The sequence below is a fragment of the Chlamydotis macqueenii genome, chromosome 11, assembly GCF_036417535.1.
Source record: "Chlamydotis macqueenii isolate bChlMac1 chromosome 11, bChlMac1.mat, whole genome shotgun sequence".
Lineage (NCBI taxonomy): Eukaryota > Metazoa > Chordata > Aves > Otidiformes > Otididae > Chlamydotis > Chlamydotis macqueenii.
Window position 1 is genome coordinate 20027823 of NC_141566.1, and position 20684 is coordinate 20048506.

At 39.8% G+C, this 20684-nt stretch overlaps 1 protein-coding gene across 2 annotated transcripts in view; it reads right to left on the reverse strand.

Annotated features, from left to right (window-relative positions):
• The window catches only part of DACH2 (dachshund family transcription factor 2), a 269269-nt gene that overhangs the window by 37983 nt on the left and 210602 nt on the right, over window positions 1-20684 (reverse strand). For both annotated transcript variants that reach the window (XM_086756246.1, XM_086756247.1), the window contains exons 6-7: window positions 16434-16569; window positions 14495-14575 (exon numbers count right to left, since the gene is read on the reverse strand). In XM_086756246.1, coding sequence (XP_086612372.1) covers window positions 14495-14575; window positions 16434-16569 — 217 coding nt within the window. The remainder of the gene's footprint in view (window positions 1-14494; window positions 14576-16433; window positions 16570-20684) is intronic.

Sequence of the window (20684 nt, forward strand, 5' to 3'; positions counted from 1 at the left end):
CTCCTCTCAGACTTTGCTAAGCGTACACCGATTTTATACATTTTTACGCATGAATTACCTACACAGTCAGTCCTTCTCGCCCACAGGATTTAAAATTAATTTTCACAATGAAACTTTAAGAAGCTCAGTTTTTCTGCCTTTCCTTTTATCTTTGATAATTCCACTCAAAAATAGTTTCTCCTAAATTCTGCGTTTAAGTGTTTCTAAAGACGGTACTTTTATAAAAACATTTAAAAACCAGAATATACTTCAATATAAAAATGCCTAACTGTATCCATAACTAAGTCTTCATTTAGTCAAAAAGTTCTGATATTATCTCCATTATTTATTCTTCAAAGGAGAATAGTAATTGGAAAAGTTCTGCAAATTTGCACTAATGAAGCAGAAAAATCTACTATGAAGTACTGAATTTTATTAATTACCATGTAAGCAAATAAATATAAAATTTAAGTATACTTAGCCCTTTCTTTTTATGATTTGCATAGCAGTTGATTTAAAATTACTTACAGATTATTCCTAAATCTTTATAACAACTGGAGCTGGGAACAGCGCTTAGCGGCAACATTCTTTCCGAACACGGATGCGTTACGCTCCGAGGAGAACCAAAGCCCCGAAGCGCAGCGGCGGGAGGAAGGGCAGCGTTACGCTGTTGTCACAGCCTCCTCCGTGCCGCCGCAGAGGAACGCTGGTCCAGCCCAAGCAGTACGCAAGGCTGTCTTCAGCCACTACTGACCCTCAAACAGCCTCTCTTCTGGTCCAGGACTGCCCAAGCCAAGGCATGGCAGGCACATCTCTCTTCTCTAAGACGTCTTCAGTGTCACAACTGCCAAGATGAAAATGGTTGTGAGCTCTGGGTGAGGTCTTATTCTAACGATGAACCCATTGGCACTCGAAAGGAAACCCCAACTCCAGCATCTTTTCTTGCCGTCCTCACAAAATCTCTCTAAATCCAGGGGAAAAAAAGGATGCCATTAAACATCGCCTCACTACTGTATGTGTTAGGACCATTATATGAAATAATTGCTCCTTGGGAGATTCTAGACAGTCAATTAACCCCCAATTCGCGACTCAAGTGGCAGAGCAGACACTCAATGAATAAAGGGTAGGGGTTCAATTCTCAATTAGGAGGAATTTTTTTCCTTAATAGTTTAATCTGGTGGTCAATTAAATCTCCTAGCCTCATATTAATTATTATAAGAATTCTAGGCAACTTTTCATCTAAAGGTTAGTTATGGTGTGCCGCAACTGGACCAGAGTCCTGGACGTAAATTTTCCAGAGCTGAAAGCCTAGTCTACGTTAAGGGGAAAAATATTCTCTTTGGGAAAAAAAAAAAAAAAGAAAAGATAAGGAAATGTCTTTACATTGTGCTTCCCTAATCTGGGATACTTTAAATGTCTCCTGCATTTTTCTGCCAGAGATAAGATCGCAATTATGTCATAGATCATTAGAACAAAGTTTACTGCTGCACCACATATTTGTATCACCAGTTTTACTAAAAAAGATTTCTAAGCAGACTTTTAAGGATTAATCTCATCTCCAATTGCTGAGCTTTTTTCCTATATTGTTGGGCACAGCAGCCTGGAATAGCAGCTTACTTTTCCATCTGTTAGACATACAGAGACTATCAGTTTGTGAAGTACTTTCTCAGTACTCTTTTTGGTAGAATAAAGTCCTGGATTTCCTCAGGGAAGCAAGAGACATATGCTGATGCTCTATGGTTTCTGAGTTGCTGCAGTGATGAATTCTTCTTGGCCAGATTTCTGTTGAGTAGGTGCTGGAATCATATAAAACAGTGACTTGTAAAAAAAAAAAAAAAAAAAAAAAAAAAAAAAAAAAAATTAAACCGGTGAGTTCCCCGGCCAAATCAGTGATCTTTTTTTCAACTAATTATTTTTCTTGCTCAAAATGAAGACAGTTTGTCTTTGAAAAGACTGTCTATCATTAAAAAAGAAAAGTATTGAAAGTTTTTGAAACAACTATAACAGATGTCATAGTAGTTGAAAGTACAATTAGAAAGCACAACGCCGCAAAAATAAAACTTCAAACAAAAGCGGAAAGAGTTCTTTGTGCACATCAATAATTTAGAATGGTTTAAGAACTGTTTTATAGATGCAAGCGGAGCTCTTTCTGTCTATATATAAATTGAATGTGGTCTTTATAGGCAAACAAAAAGGGGATACAATCCTTTTAAATTATTTTAGGATAATTGTTTCCGCAACAAACATCATTATTTATCAGTTCTGAAAAGGAGCCAACTGCTAACATTTGAAATGCACAAATCTTGGCACACAACACAGAAAACAGTAATCTCCCCCCTTTTCAAAACCAGTTTTGCATTTATTTTACACATTTGTCAAGTTCTTATCTCAAAGCCCATGCAGTGTTACCTATTTCTATCAGAAATCATTATATTTTATTTCTAATCACCTTCCTATAGCTAATTTGGTAACTCAGCAAAGGAAAAATTTATTGCTACCAGATGTTCTTACCTTCCTGCTCACTCACATAAATCAATTCAGCAGCCCAGAAAACAAGGTTTAATGTGTACCATTTTGCCTTCTGGATTTCTCCTTTTATCAGCCTTCTTTTCAGATAAACAGTCTCAATTTTAGTGATGGAAACGTTCTACATCTACGCTGCAGTTACTGATCAGCCAGGACGTGTCCGCACTGCATGGTGCAGTGCCACCTAAGACAGCCTGAGAGTCTGCAGGCTACCAGCAGCTTAGCTATACTGGCAACCAGGCTCTCCCAGTGAGGCAGACCCCATTCCCGATGTATCATCTCCTCCAGGAGAGCACAACCAGGCCACGCTGCGCGGCTCCGTCGCTAGCAGTCACTTCTTCAGGGGACACGTGGCACCGCAGGCACATCAGCGAACCCGCGTCTCTGAGGCTGAGAGGTGAACTGGCCAGATCGCCTGCTCTTATTCTACTGAATGCAGAATGGTGAAGGCACAAGTCAAGTCTCTGAAAGAGAGACTTCAACATTTTTTTCTTTTATTTATTTTTAAGGACGAGCTGGAATAGCCCATGAAGAGGCTGCTCTGAACATGACAATCTCTATGTTTCTACATTTCTATCTTTATTTCCGTACGTAAGCTTTAAGTAAATTATCTATTTTGAAACTAACCGCATTGTTTTTCCGTTCCCTTTCATTCCAGGGTAAAACCCCTGCATGCTAAAATGGGATTTTGATGGATAGGCAGTTTTGTGTATAGAGATGAGATTTTCCTTTTCAGACAAGAAGGAAGGTGTGGAAATAAATGAGGGTCCTTGAGGCTGGAAACTTTAAGAGGAAATGGGAACGGACACTTTTGCAGAGTCATAGACGAAATAGAACCAGTTCCTCAACAGCTTCCACTTACGCGTTCGAACATCAGAACACACTTCACTGAAGTCAACCAAAACACAAAAGGGGAGAACCCAGCCCACTGCCTGGTGCTTCCAACAGCACGAGGGCCCATGCGCTGCCTCTGAGACAGCGCAACGCTGACATGAAAAAATCTAGGAAAGTACAGTTTTCAAACGTTGAGATTTGTTACAGATAATAATAATAAAGAGACAGAGTTATCTATCATTAGATAGATATCTAACACCTATCATCAGATACAGTTACCTATCATTAAACTTTATTAACCCACAGTTCTTTGTAGGTTAGCCCTCATTGCTGAAAAAACCCACAAAAATCCTGTCAATTTAGCTATAAATATTACAGAATGAAAATTACACTTCTCAGATACTTGTGACCATTTAGCACCAGCATTTTATGCGACTGATGACACAGGAGCTGCTAGTTGTGTAAAACTGAAACTCCAGCCTGATTTATAACATATTTAATATATGCTAGATAGGCAGTGACGTTTACAAAACACTCATCCTAAAACAGGGGCTGAAATATAATCTTGTATATCAGAGAATTCTTATTATGATTAAGACAACAATCTAGAAGTGCTTGACTTATTTTCTGCTGAGAATTCAACGTGTGTGTAGAGAGAGGTTAGCAATGAATGTTTTTGAAACAATAACGCCATCTCTCAGGAACTCATTGATTAATTTTTGAGTATCAGTGGCCTTCTTTTTTTAAATATCAAAGGCTTTGTACAAAGAAAGGAAGGAATTACAGCATGATGGAATCACTGTTATTATTACTGTTGTGGTTTTAATTTTACAAAAATATCATGCTTTCCCTAAAATACACCAGTTAAAAGAAAATTCAATGAAAATATACCTTTTTTTTTTTACAGAGTAATTTCAAGCTCTCATTTCTATCTAAATCTCTCCTGCCTGTAGTGCTGTAGGCTATATTACCAAAATGTCAAAAGTCAAACAGCAACGCTGGCGACTCCTCCTTTAATACGTGAATTGCTCCACACTTCTGCCTGGAGGGCACGCTCATTACAATCACTTTCTAGATTTCATAACTAACAAAAAACAAGACAATAATAATAAATACAGGCCAATCTCCTAATTGGCAGCATCTACAATGTCTCCAGAGGTTACAGATGTACAAATACCATGTTGTTTTCTGAGCAATTCGTATTTTCTGACCTCTGTGAACAGACACATGTACACACACATTCCATGTTCTGCTCCAGCTCAGCCATCTCCCAGAGATGCTCCATCCTCCAACGTATCCTACATCAAAAAGGCATCTTCTAGAAGAGGCACTCCACTGCACTGTCATAAAAAATGTCACAGTTGTGTGTCCCCTCACTGACCAACTCACACGAACAAGCCACGGGACACGTCAGCACATTCACAGAAGCCATGTCTAGCTATCAGAATATCGCACAGCAGTCCAGGTGATGGATAAAATAGATTCAAAACTCTGCAATGTTTTATAGATTAGAACATCTCAAAATACACCTGGAAGCAGAATTTTATTTATTAAACTACTTGTTATAGCCTGTCATATTCTGTGAACTAGAAGAAAAAAAGCTTTGGAAACTACTGTCACACTGACTACATAAGAAGAAAATATATCAGTTGGTATTTCGAGAGCAACATGCAACAGTCAAGCAAGACCAAAGAAGTGTGCCTGGGGAATTTTATATTGGAACAATCACTGCCTTTCTGGCTTACTCATTTACCTTGAATTTCTGACTTCTAATGGCTGAAGAGGTTAAAGTGAGCCTGTGCATGTGTAATACAACCTTTTGGGAAAATCATACATTTTTAACATGCACATGATTAAGCATTACAAATACATCACAAATGAACATTTCAATATGACTCAGGAGTCCAGCTTCTACTTTTGAAAGTGGCTCAGTTACTTAGAGGTTGATTTTCACAGGTATTCATGCAAACTACAGCTATGGAAACAGGAGGGATGCCTCAAACATTCTCAGAAGACTGATCCTTCAAGCTAAAGCTGCAAAGGCACTTGGTGTCCTAACCATCGGCTCAGATGTGTTGATGAGGCATTGAGAGATATCTGAAAAAGCCAAACAGGCAATTCCACAATTGCCTTCAGCCCTCTAAATTTATGCCCAAGGTCCCTCTGGCCACATGTATTTTGGCTGTGGAGCTTGACCTGGCTCATATTTGGAGGATCTGAGACAGATCGTAAGCCCAGGGATGACAGTACTCCCCGGCTGATGGTCTCGTAAGCCCCAAGTGGAGTGGCCACTGGAGAGACAAGAGTCTTGTCTTCAAACCAGCGAACTATTGGTTTGGGATTACTTAGTAAAGGAGTTTGGGCAGGGGAGAAAAGACACAAAGCAGCTCAACAGTATAGCTGATAACGCAGCAGGCCAAGGGACCTCGTTAAGGAGCCTGCTCTTATGAATATTTAATCACTCAGATGAAGTGGAACAGCTTTAACTGGAGACCGTGTGACAGATGCAATGCAGACACAGAGCCTGAAAGAGGTTTCACTCAGGAGAGGAGATCCTACCTCCTGCTACAAATTGAGGAGTTTTGAGAAGGAATTTTACTTCCCACAGCGTACCCCGATGACTGGAGTATCCCAAATACAGCAAGGCACAGGTGTTTCTCATTCCATCTTTTTATCAGTACCTTCTACAAGAAAAATACTCACAGCCGAAAATCTTCAGCAAATGTAAGCACCCACCTCCTACCTGGGAGCAGACACCAGCCCCTCGCGGTGACCCAGGCAGCCCCTCGCGCGGGCACTTTCCAGCATTGACCAGCTTGCTGAGATGGGTACTGGTAAAATGCTATCACTACTGTAAGAGTTACTGTGACCTCCTTGCTATTCTAATTTTTTCATAACTTACTGAGTTGTGTAATGACTGTAATGATAATCTCACAATCAGTCATGTAAGGTTTGTTTATCCTTTTGGCAAATACGTTGCTCCTATGATTGAGGTAAGTTGAGAGGAAAAGCAGGGAGACATTTTAGAAATGTGACAACTCCTTAATAACTTTGTGCATTTTTTTCCCCGTGGAATTCATTTATGGAGAATATGCAGAATAACAACAGGAATATGAGAAAAACCTGAATACAGTCAAGAACAAAGTTAAAAAAGTTTCCAGGCATACTTCTACATATGCGTGGTTTTCCATGTGAGGACAGTAAGGTTTGGGTAATGTGGAGGTTTAATATACATAACACAAATTTCATTCACTGGCTGACTCTTATGCTATCTCACCCATGCCTCTGTGCGCTACTGTATGAAGAATCATTAAAATAACATTAAAACATTAATACTGAACTCACTCAAATGTGCAGGAAGTTTCATGGAAAGAATTCAAAACTGGCCATTTTTCTTCAAAATAAAGAGCCTGTTCTAAAATAGTTGCAATTATACTGCTTGCTTACTATTGTGGCCTCCTTCTCTTTCAGGTACAACGCTTAATTTCCAAAGCACAGCGGGTAACATGAAAAAGCTACAACTGTCCATCCCATAAACAAACATCGCCATAATAAACAAACAGCTAACACCGTAAATAGTACTGTAGTGGTGCCCTCCGGCCCAACAATCGAACACAAGATCTGATTTCCTTGACATTACAGCCTGAGCTGGCTGGGGCCGGCGCTCTTTACGCGGCGCAGCCCCAGTGGCTCCCCAGTTCAGCAGATGGGCTGTGTCAGCTCTGCTCCCAAGACACCACGTAACTCTGCCGACGTAATTCAATGCAACAGCTGAAACACAACGAAGAACACGCTCATTCTGGTTTCACGACTACCTACCTATTTCAAGAGGATAATCTGTCTCCACTTCCAATCTGGGGTTCATTCCCTACCTTCTATGCCCACTAAGGATTTATTACTTTTTATCATGAAGAATATTTGTTCTAATGCAGCACGTACACAAACACATATAAGTATGGTCTTGTTTTCAGCCTTCCTGTCCTCAGAAACCTCTGGGCAGCAAGACCTCCCCAGTAAGGGAGAGAGAGAGCTCTTAATTAGCACCTTAAAGTGACTTTTACACAGAAGGCAGACACACTCCACAGATATTACGATATTCAAAAGATCAAATTAGAAAAAAGTCTGGAATACATAAAAACGTGACACAAAATACCATCCGCCAGCCTAGGCCTGCTCCAAGGCTCCCCCATAACCACGCTTTCCTAAGGCCGCAGGCCGGGAGAACAGCGTACAGAGCATCCCCCTGCAAGCACCTGCAGCGCTCGAGCTTCTCCAGGAACGCGGTTCTACAAAGCACCACCGACGCTGCAAAGGCTGGATTTGCTCTTTGCTAGCAGAGTACGCACTGCTGTCACGATCAAGAACATTTTAGGTCACCTCTGTTCTTGACTGAAACCAAGGTCCTGGAGCCAGGGCCACAGCTGCGACTGCGTCCCTCAACATTTCACTGATACGCAACATCCACCTACGAGCAAGACGACAAACTCTAAAGCCTAGCTCACTATCAGTAACCCTTAGAAAATAAATCTGTATTTATGAAGTGCAGCTTCTACGAATTTCTTGAAGGTCTTCCTCAGACACAAATAATGCAAAACTTTCAAAATCTCCAATTAATAATTTTTGTTATTTTGTAATTACTTTAAAATTTTTATTATTCAGGAAATATGCCCAAAATGTCTTTTCTTGTAACAGACACCTGTACTGAAAGCAGAAATTCCTGCCTTCTAAGTAGCTTCCTCGTGAAGAAGTGTTTGATGGTAGTCTTCGTTGCCCTTGCTAGAAACAACATGGTTTTTTCAGTAACATACACTGTCTGTACAAACAAAAATTTCAAGCAGTGACAGCCTAAGACACCCTGGATGCGTTCAGAGGAGAGCCCACTCCTTCCCAACGTGTGCGCGGTTGCACACTTGGGCACACAAGCGCACAGGCAGCTTCTCCGGAGCAGCTCGGGGCTGGCTCAGCGCACAGGCAGGGAGAGCTGAACCCTGTCAGCGCCTTCCCAGGGATCTCAAGGGTTTCTGTAACACCAGAAAACCGTTCAGCAGCCTTTCAGGATGCAGATTTTTCAGATCTTACTGCTCGTAATGAGGACTGAAGGGAAACTTATTAAGTAACTCAGAGGCATTCAGAATGTCACCAACCGCAGATCTCAGGTTAACGACTTGGCACCAGAGGCATTACGAACCGGGGAATTCAAAGGGTCAGTTTTAATTCCAGTGCTAACTCTTAAGGAAAAGATGCCTGGGCCTAATCCAAAAGCCTTCTTAGGTCACTGGGTGCCAATCAGCAATTTTTCTCCCCTTTCTACGCCTTTCAAATCTGGTATAGCTCAATAAGATGGACCTACCTAAAACCCAATTCACAGGACTGGAGGAAAAGTGGAAATGGCAAACTCTGAAGGGACAACCTGACTTTGGAGAGCAGCTACCTTATTTCCATCTTATCTCATGTGCCCATTTTCTTCCACACACTTACATGACCACCTGACTAAAAAATCTGGTCTAAAGCCTTTCAGTACAGGAAATTTCATTATTTCAGCACGTTGATACAGACTCACAATTTGTAGCGTTTAGACAGCAATACATTAAAGTCACTGAAATCTAATAAATAAAACATATTAATAAATTATAGATCAATGTAAGAAGCTGCCTTAGTCCATCTGCCAAGGTAATGATGAAGCAGGTATTTTACTCTTCAGAAAAAATGCATTCTGAAAAATGATTCTGCAAATAAAGATCTAATATAAACTTAATGTAAAGGATGCGACCTTGGAATACTTCAGCAATATCTCTTGCATAACTGCCCTTGTATTTATGAATGTTTGAGCAATGGCTAAACACATAATCATAATGATTAGAGTCCAGACACTTTAAAAATTAACGCTCTACCATTACTTTCTATTTACATATATTGTGAATCTAAGTGTTAATATGAGTTTGCCTTAGTTTCAGAGTTTCAGGTTGGTTTCTTTTTTTTGATTGATGGACTGACGAAAGATCACATCTACTCTTAGGCCACCATTTTAACAGTTGTCAGTTCACTTGCAGGTTAAATTTAACAAAAAAATCTTGTGGAAAAAGCTTTTACCCAAAATAGAGCACTGTGCTTCTTATCTTTCAGTATTCCCAGAGGACAAAAAATGTAAAAATACCTCTGAATTTCCAGTGAACATTTGCACTGCGCATGCCACTTAAGGAACTCTGCAGTCTTTAAACCCATGTATTATTGCATCCACCGCTTGTGAAATGACCCCGGGTCTCTAATATACACATGTAGGTACCAAAAGGAGCATGACTTCACTGCTAATTTGGGAAGCTCTTCATGTATCTCAAGAGGAGATTCATGAGCACACTCGTGAAGAAAATGGCTTTTTTTTCCTCATTATATCTTTAACGTGCAAGTATTGATACATCACAGAAACAGCATGGTGAGCATTTGAAGTGTTGGCACCTATCGTACACTTGGTATACACACTGCGTGGCACAGCTCCGTACTCTTAGTTCTCATTCCTTGCACTCTCCATCTGGATGCTTTCGGATTAATTGTTGAGAAGCCCTCTCTCTGGAGGACAGCCCCCCACCGGGGCTGTTGCTGTTTCAGGTGTTCTGCACCTGCTCGTTCTCCTCTCACACCGTGAGGAACCCAGTCTTTTGGCAACTTTTAATTTAAACAGCATAAACCCTCTTTTCTGCTAATGAAATACAATAAATAAATACGGTTATTCTTTTATTACCGTAGTCTCCGGACATCTGAAAATATTTCACTCGGCTGACAGAAATGATGCAAAATTCCCATTTCCTTAAGGTAATAAAGGGAAAGGTGTTCTTTAATAAAATGCAAAGGGATAGCTGCCAGATGCACAGTTTTGGAGACTGCCGTCTGCTGGGAACGTGAGACATAGCCCTGCAGCCCAGACTCGTCCTCTGAAGATGCAGACAACCAGGCTGAAGGAGGGGAGCACCGCCACCGAGCAGCTCTGGGAAACTCAGAGCAAATCACTTTCTCAACAAACACAATCTTTATTTCTACTCAAGGACTGCCTGAACAATGGTTACGTCCGAAGATACTGGTCATTTATGACATTTTCCTGTGAAATTTTACTCTCAGAGTGGAGTGCAGCTCCAGTGCCCCAAACACCCATGTGAACACCCGCTCAAAGCACGCGGTGGGTCCCTGCGGCCCACGCGTCCTGCTTGCCTCCCGCTAAAATCAGGGCAGAGGGGCAGGGCTGGCACGTGCCCGGGTCTCAGCAGGGCTCAGAGCATGTCACGAGCCCAGAAGGGACAGCACTTGCACAGCCTGTAAGCGTGTACCACTCCTGTCTCGAATAACAACCAGTGGTAGTAGCTGGGGGAGCAATCTTCCAAAATACCAGTCTTTGGGCAAACTCCGTTCCCGTTGAAAACGTCACGATCATTCCCACTGATTCTGTGGCAAGAGTTTGGCCAATGCCTTCTATTACTCCGTCCTATATGAGGAGTTTGAAATATTTCTTGTCATGCAGTCAAACAGAATAATTGTACCAGCATGTAAATCCAACTGGAAGGCATGGCTAAATTCTTCTCTGGCTCATTTAAGCTTCCCCACGGCAGAACTCATACGGAGGTTTCCATAAAGCTTATTGAGGGCTGTGTCAAACACAATCCTTTCCCATACAATAGAGATCTTTCCCAGGATATATAGTGAAGCAGATGAAGTTAAAATTTAGTTTCTGTGAGCAATTGTGCAGGTAAAAATGTAACTGCTTAAAACCAGACACAGCAAGTAAGTACCATCAGGAAGAATTTGTGTTGAAGGTTCTGTAAACATTCGGGGCTGCATTCTGCGGGGGATTTTCTACCTCTATTTCCTTTCACTAGCAATTTCAAAATAAAGTGCAGATTTCTCTTCATATGGTTTTCACTCACACCCTGACATAGATGCACAGGCAGAACACTTGTGTGCCATAATGGTTAAGGACATTTGACAAAAATCCAATGATACATTTTGTATAAAAAAATAAAACTGTAGAGCTGTAAAGATGTTTGACTTTGTTGTCCTCTAATGTTAAGCCTGACCATACTTCCTTAAAAGATGATGAAAGGATGCAGAGTAATTGAGCCATATTTAACGGCTTTTCTCCTTCAAAAAGTTTAAAGGTACAGTTTGTAACCAGGCTCTGACCTGCCGGCGCTGAGACAGCCACTAATTCTGTAAATTCTGCCCCACCAACATATGCAAACCTGGAACACCCTCATATTAACTGTCTTCTAAAGAAAAACTGTAAAACAATATTCTCTTCAGCCCTAACTACCCCGAACTTACTCTGATGAGAACAAAGTGGCACATTTTTGTCTGGTGCTGAGATGACTTAATATGGGACATGGAAAATAAAAACTGTGTATCCCGAGGGATGTCACAGTATTTGCCTATAACAATTAAAATATCTTTTATTGTGTTTTACCCTAAGATTTCACATAAGCAGTACTACTGTTAAATTGTAGTTACTTAATTTTCATTTGTTGCTATCTTAATTCTTACAGAGTGCTCAGATTTGTAAAGTTATATCAAGGTGTATAACACAAGAACATGTTCAATATATGCCTTCAATAATTTCTTTGTTGTTTCAAAACTTCTAACTTACAGCAAAGCTGGCATTTTATGGCCTGCAGAGCTATAAATCATTTTTAAAATCATGATGATATTACTCAAAACAGATGTGAAAACATATGTTTGCCACGGCTGTATAAACCGCTTACTTGTCATACTTAATAAATGTTGATACTTTTATTTTAACTACATTCCTTCTTAATAACTTTGAAAATCTTTTCCATGATAAATATATTTTGCCTTAGTAAAAGTAACGGCAGGTTTTGAAAAACAAAGCTTGTGCTGTATACAAATTACACGTATTTTTTTTGCTGAGCAACCCAGCACAGACCACTCTTCAGTGACTGTCCACATCTGACTACGAAAAACATTCTACAGGTTTGAGGGGCACCAGAGCCCGAGGTAATTGCACACAGGAGAATAACAGCAGTATTAGGAACAAAGACTCTATAACGGCGTGAGGCAAATGGGATTAGTTGAAAATTACATCTTTACTTCACAAAAAGAAATAATTTTTTGTTCTCATATTTTCAGAGAAAGACGTGCCCAAACTTGTGCAGATCAAGTAGAAAACCAGAAACTGTACTTTTAAAATGATAAATCAAAATGTCTTGTAATTTTGAAACACTTTTTTTCTGATGCAGGTGAATCTCTGAACACTAGGACATATTTGCCAGTACATAATCAATTGAAGAAAGATAATACTATGCAAAACGCAGGCCAGGAAACGAATAAACCTATAGAACTTTAATCTTAAGGTGAATTACGGTACACAAAACGTTAGCATCAGATCTTTGTGATTTCTTACACGGTACAAGGAACGTTCAATGATCACAGGAGCCGGGGAAATGGGTTCACAGGTGGTGGGGTTTAAATTACTTTCACACTTTTGGGGATTTCTGAATTGTCTTTTGTGATTCTTAAATTGTACCTTCCTTCATCCATCCTAAGTGATAGGACTGCTAATGCCAGTAACTACATGATTCGCGTCTTCAAACCCCACAGGATATTGAATCGTTTCACTGAAAAATGACTAAACATGTGGCAAGAAACCCGGCACAGTTCAACAATATTAAAATCAACTACACTTCCAGATTTAGATTTAATACTCACCTATGTAATTACTACAGAAATGCCATTTTTTTTTCATCTGAGAAATGAAGATGTGGTTGATAACTGTTTAGCCCCTGGTGTTGGTCCATAAATGCCAACAGGAGCCAAAAGGGAAGGACTTAAGCATGATGATCCAGACAGAAAATTATCTCAGAATGGCACAAAAGGGCTCTTTTGGGGTTCATGAGGAAAGAGCTTAAATGCCTGGAGAAACCAGTGAATAGAAAACAGCTTCTTCTGCTTTCAAGGAGAGAGAGGGCTGAGTACAAAAGTATAAAATGTAAGGAGGAAGTTTCAGGCTCTTCCTGCCCATGACTGAAACAGTCACAGATGACTAAGGAACAGAGCTGATCACACAAAATCATCAATCTGCTCAAATAATTTTATGTAACTCTGGAACCACAGGGCACATGGAGCCTCCAAATTCTCTTTTGAGTAGCTCATAAGATTGTCTACACCTGTCTTTTTAGTTTTCTCAGAAAACACATTAAAATCACCTAAATCAAAATGTAAATCAGTTTGTGTTTTAATTTACGACGAAATGTTCATATTTACAGTAGACTTGTAAGTACATTTAGTTTATGTTGCCTCCTCTTTTGGTCACCTCCTTCTCTTTCTCTTCTTTCACATCTTTTTCACTCTGAAACCTCAGTATCTTCCTCAGTATGCACCTTTGCAGTATATTCTCAGGATTCACTCACCTTCAGCTTTCTTTTATTTCTTTAACTACGCCTCATCTCTGGATTTTTGCAGGCACTCATTTGTACGGTGTTTTCTGTATGTACTGCCAGAACAAACCTCTCGCCTACTAATATGATTTTTTTTTTTGGTCATATTTGCAAGGAAACAAAATGACTTCTTCCTCCATGCACAGCCACAGATGCCACACGCTGTCACTAAAACCCTTCCCCAGGGCTTGCCTGCGTACTCCAGCATACTCACTTTCTCCAGTGCCCCACCATCACTGCAAGGAGAACCACACAGGAGGCACTTCTCTGCCTGCAGGACAATCACTGCGGGCCAAACATCACTTCTTCCTTCGCTGCCTCTCACTTGTGAGGTAACAAAACATTACTAGACACAAAAAATGGCTTTTTTCCCCTCACCTACGCACCAGCATTAGAGTAGTCTGCACACACATCCCCTGGAGGCAAAGAAACCACACCACGTGACTCATCAAATATTTGCTAGGAACTTCATAAATAATTGAGTCCAGCAAAATATTAGCCCCGTACTGCACAAACAGAGAGAAGCAAAGACCTGATTGTTTACACTTCCTAAGAAGAACACCATGTAAATTCACTGGATACATTATTCATTGCAATTAGGCACTTAGCTGTCTTAAATTTATAATACAATGTCATTGCATATGCAGCATACTAGAAAAAGGAATAAACGACAGAGCAAGTGTAATTAAATGTCTGAGACAGAAAACAGTCTGTAATTTTACCTTTCTCCTTTTGTATTTTTTTTAGGCTGGTCCCAGTTTCTTGATCAATGAGTTCTCCTTCCCTACTGTTGGTCAGCATAGCTAAAAAAAAAAAACAGAGGGCACAGCTATATAACACTGTTGGTAAAAAAAAAAATGTCAGAAATTTCCTCTTTGTCAGTATTTTGGTATTTTAACATTTATTTATACTATGTAAGTTCTAATGCAATTGACCATTTTTATTGTCCATAATCAACCATTTCACCGTCCCAGTTCAGCACTCAGAGCCAAGTAAAATACGCAGCAAAAGCAAATTTGCTTGAGTTGATTAAACAAAAACACCAAGATAGAACCCAAATTACTGCTCAGATGAATGCGATTTCCTATGAAATGTTCAAATTAACTAATTAGAAAAGTACTTCACAGAAATTATTTTGGGGAAAAATTGATTTAAGGATTTAACTATTAGTAATTATCTATAAAGCAGCTAGCTTAATAAAAATACAGACAGACAGAAACGCAAATTCATAGATGACAGCAAAAAAACCAATATGCTGTTGGGTAGAAATAAATTCTTTACTTAACCCCTGCAAGATCAGTGAGAGGTGTTAAGTTCATGATCTCAAGATGCCTACTTCTTTGTTCATATTTGATTAGAACATTTCCTTCTCTGCAATTAACTGATTCCAGAATTTAAACTTATTCCAGTGAGGACACCTGTTAAAAACTTCATCACCATATTTTAGGCAAAGTGGTTGGGTTGGTTTTTTTTTTTTTGAAATTGCAAAAGTAAATATAAATATATATATACACACACATAAAGTATATATACACATATTTTTACAACAGCAAACATTAGACTTCAACACAGAGAAATGTTTGGGTCAACATAAATAAAACCTAGTTTTCTTTAAAAAGCTTCCAGCATCTTTTCTGGAGCCCAGAGGTTTGCAGTGTGTGCCACTACTATGAATAAAACACGTTGCAGTAGCTTTCAAAAGCTACAGTGAGGACAGAAGTCCCTTTTTTCACTCTTGCTATAGAAGTTACATTTCTTGCCCGGTGTATTTCTAGCCCTACTTTACATAGGAAAAAGCTGAGGAAAATGAACTTCCTAGCCTCTGCCCTGCGCGTGTATGTGTTTAGGCAGAGCAGTTCAGGTTCCACTGACCAGTTTGTGTAGAGTCAAGCGCGCTGTGCAGTGCCACGGTGCTGTGCACAGACCAGAGTCAAAACTGCAAAACCCCAGCAAGGAGCCCAGCAGTCATCTGACGGGAGTGAAGTCTGCACTGACTTACAGGGACTGCACTGGTTTTTGTGGTTTAAATCGAGCTCAGCAACGTTCACATGGGCTCCAGTCACAGTCAAGACAACAGCGTTGACATACACCGACGTGAAGAGATGTTAATTGACTCGCCCTAGATCCCTCTTGGAAGCACCGAGAATAGGATCTAAACTTCCTCTAGACTGAATTAGCATTTTAAACACAGGATCAATAACACACAGGCTGTGAAAACTGTGGTGGAGAGACCAAAAAAATCAAAAAGCCCTCAGCCTCATGGTGATGAGGGAATGTGTGGGCACGAGGAGGTTTTTGGTACGGAAAAGCCGTCATATAATCTGTGACTTTTCTGAAATATATATGAAGATAAAAATATCTTGCTTTTTTCTCAATTCCAGGTGCCTTCAGAGGCACTTTCTTACTCCAGCATGTAAGTTGGTTGTGCCAGAGAACGGGTGGTATCTCCTGTGCATGGCTGGATACTGGCACAGGATGAGTCTGACGGGCTCGGCTCTGCATAGCGATGAACCTAACAAAACAAACTACGGCGATGAACTTCCTGGGGTTTTTTAATAAGTGAGTGCTTTCCCAAGTTTCCCAGCAAAGAAATATTTGCCTCAATTCTAAAATTGTCGAGGTCAGTAACTGTGAAGTGGTGTGAGGCTGCAGAGCACTCACCAATTCTGTCTGGTGTGTTGTCCAGCTGGGATGGCGAGCTGGACACGCTGCTGCTCTGATGGGAGGAAGCGTGGCTCCCAGGCCGCTGGCTGTCTTCTAGAGAAGGAGCTGGAGAAGGGCTGTCTTGAATCCTTTCCTTGAAACAGAAATAAAACAAGGTCTGTGCAATCTGATTCACGAAATTCACTGAAGTTCACTGAAAAAATAAAGTTGGTTAAACCAGCAGTAACAAATGGTCTTTCTGAGATAAACAGCGAACACAATTCACTTCCCTTTTGCATGAAAAGCACCCCTGGCTAACAAAAACAAGAATGTGCTTGCAAATTCTTATGTGTATGTTTCCACACAAAACTTTTACATTAATCTCCAATTTAAATATACATATTACTTTAGGTAAGGAGAAATAAATGGATAATACATTACAAAAACTTAGCAAAACGAAATTCTGCAGTTTCATGTGTCTATACTTGCAGACTGCCTGAAGATGCTGTGGAATTTTCATCAGTAAAAATCTTTAGGAACAAGTTAAGTAAGTGCGGCGTAAGTCATAATGCATCCTCTCTTGAGGCAGGCAAGAGACTATATGACCACCTGAGACCCCTTCCAAACCGGTGATTCCACAGGTACAATTTTTCTGAATTAATTAAAAAATCCAGTTCTCTTCATTCCTGTTCCAAGGACCAACAGAAAATGAGAATCTTCTAAAAGAGTCAGATCATGGCCTGAGATACTCCAGATAGTCTTATCTTAAAATCCCTTCTCTGTTTTAAATCCTCTACTACAAGTCTTTGTAAGTGTAGTTCCAATGGAGACACACTAACAAGGAGCAGCTTGAATTTACAGAATTGTAGAAACGGCATCTTTGGAGTCGCCTTCATCCCTGGCAATCAGCTGTTCCCGGTGGAAACTCAGAACTGAAATATTACTTACTTTTTTTTTTTTTTTTCTTGAAAAAGGAGATCCTCTTGCCCCTACCTCATTAAAAATCACAATTACAGTGTAATCTGGGGAAGTTGTCTCAAAGGAACTTTGCAATTTTCTGCTGTTCTAACCTATTCTCAGCGATTTTTCATTAGGAGTACGCAATCTGGCTACTTGTGGCAATTTACCATGTGCTTCTGAAAATAAACTCAACAGCATCTGAACTTTTTACACAGTTTTTGTTAGACAGTATCTTAAATAAATAATATAGCTTTAGGAAGAGAACGGGAGGTTCTAATAGTTTTTCCATTACGAATAGCCAGCGTAACAGCTTCTGTTCTTAACGTACTGAAGCAATTCATTAATAACGCCGGCAGCAAGATCGACATTTTAAGAATATTCTGCTACCCATTAAAACCATCTCTCTAAACCACACTCATCTTCGTATTTACAGACAGATTTGAGAATGATGCAAACAGAACGTGAGATTGGATCCCCCTAACAGCACGGGGTGGCGTTGCCTATTCCAGTCACGCCAGCTGAAAACGTAGCACTGAATGTGTTTAACAGAATCATAGAATCATAGAATGGTTAGGGTTGGAAGGGACCTTCAAAGGTCATCCAGTCCAACCCCCCTGCAAGGAGCAGGGACATCCCTGACTAGGTCAGGTTGCTCAGAGCCTCATCCAGCCTGGCCTTGAACGATTCCAGGGATGGGGCATCCACCACCTCTCTGGGCAACCTGTTCCAGTGTTCTACAACTCTCATTGTAAAAAATTTTTTTCTCATATCTAATCTAAACCTACCTCCTTCTAATTTAAACCCATTACCCCTTGTTCTATCCCAACAGGCCCTACTGAACAGCTTCTCCCCATCTTTCCTGTAGGCCCCCTTGAGGTACTGGAAGACCGCTATCAGGTCTCCCCGGAGCCTCCTCTTCTCCAGGCTGAACAGCCCCAGCTCTCTCAGCCTGTCCTCATAAGAGAGGACAGTTATTGTACATGAAATAACAACGGAGTCCCAAAATCATCTAACAGATGTGTATCTATTACGTAGCTGTTAATCCTCAAGGGATCTGTTTTTATCTGTTATCTAATGAACATACAATAACTAATAAATCTTAATGGGAGACTTTTAATTGCAGTACTTTTGAATACTGATGAAAAATGTTAAAGTTTTAACAGATATGAATCTATTACGTTGAGTCACAGGTCCTTAGAATTTTGAAAACTGAATGGTTTTAAACAAACAAATATTCAAATTCTGGGCGGGAAAAGTCAGAGTCACTGATCTTCAAGTCCGCTGTGTTTTCTTCTTCTCGGTCTCCAGAAGAGTGGCTTTAGAGGATGCTGAAATGAGTGGAAGAGTAAATGAGAGTTGTGACTTACTTTGTGGATAGGCTGCTTAAGTTACTTTTAGAAGTCCCATTCTTACCCCAGGAAGTATTTTCCTAAATAAATGCTGAATCATATACATACAATCCTGAGCATATGAATATGATGGGTTTTTTTACCTTTGTGTAAATAATAGCTTCCAAATGGGTTACTGCTAACAGGCTACAACTCTGGCTGTAATTTTATTTGCCTGGGTTTCAGTTTTAACAGTCCTCTTTGGCACTATTTCCTCTCTTTTTACCACAATTTACAATTAAGCTATCATTTGGAAAGGATTCATTTTACAGAAGAGTACATAGTTTAAGTAAATTCCATTGTCTAGCGCAACCATGAAAACGAATAGCCAAGGAGAGGACACGCCAACTGTTCTGCAAAAACCCCTACGAACAGAGCTGAGCACGAATTAACACTTAGAGATCACACAAACAGCCATATATGTCATCTTAAATGGGAGTTATCCGAGTAATTCAAAAGCTGATGATTTGGAAAAGCAAAGTATCCGAGCTCCTTCTGGTAACTGCATTTCCCTTTGTCTCGTGCTATAAAATAATCTCCGCCTCAAGTAATTTGCCTTCAAGCTCAGGGTCTTGGTTTGAAACGTTCAGGTAGAAATAAAAGCGTCAAGTAATAACGTCACTCCTAATCCCAGAGTGAACCACTTTCCAAGAGAATTAGTTGATTATGTCATCTAACGTCTCAGCAGTTACAAAAATTTCCATGCACAGGGAAGATACGCTCTTCCCTATAAGCAACAAAGGAGCTGAGACTTTCTCTCTATCACATGTGCTACGCATGAGGACACAGTATCATCACATAAGACTGCATACGGATTGAGAAACTGTCTATTTCTAAACATTTGTGCGGAAAAGCGATGCTGAATTTGCCTGACTATAATGAATAACACCATGAGCAGACTCTTTTTTTGCAAGTAAACAGATCCATTTTTCAGTCCTGTAATCAGTATGCATCTATTTAGCTACTTAACAGCAATGTGCTCTGGTTCATTAGGTAGCTACTGTTGTGTCTCAGCCTAGTTAAAATTTCACAGCAAGTTAATCTATTTTATTACAAATGAGAACACAAGTGATAATGTCCTCACCATTTTCCAAACACAGGGTTAACAGTATTTGTAACAAATCAGTGAGGGCATTTAAATAGGAAAATCACAAATCTAAAACCTTAACTTTTTTTTTTTTTTTTGCACACTGATGACTTCATTTTATTTGTCATCTATGGATTTTACAACCTTGTTACTTTTCACATGTATATATATTTTTTCCTGTTGAAAACAGCTTTGTTCTCACCAGCGCACTCCTGTGCAGCCTGGTTCTACAGCAGGTACACTCACAGTAATGGAGAAGAATTTCTAAATAAAGTCATATTTTCTCCACTTGAATTTCTTCCTATTTCATAAATTTGCAAGATTCACATTCCAGGCTATAATGTAATGAATTATATATATTAAATTTACGGATTGTGAGAATTTTATGAAAAATGAAAACATTTCTCAAGATCTCACCTATTTATCTAACTATAGTACCTACTTTATCTTATCTTTTCTCTTCCCTTTACAGAGCTGTAACATAAATTCTCAAAAAAAGACTTTTGCAGTATTTAATCCTTTTGAAGGGTAATATATTTCTGTCTCACTAAAGATCAGTGTCTTGCTTCGGCTCAGAAAATGTAGCTACAAAGCTTGACATTGTTAATTTTAGTTGTGATTTAGGTTAATGGCACTGAAGTCAACAACTCATGCAATTTCCAGAGACATCCTTGATTTCACCTCAATATCCCTTTTCTATCCCCTGTGAGGTAGCATTCCACACAAATACTACGAAACACTACATAACAGTTGCATCCACGCTAGTTTTATTTGAAATATATATGAACAGCTTACGTATTTTTGACATAATCATCCTGACCTTAATTCCTTACC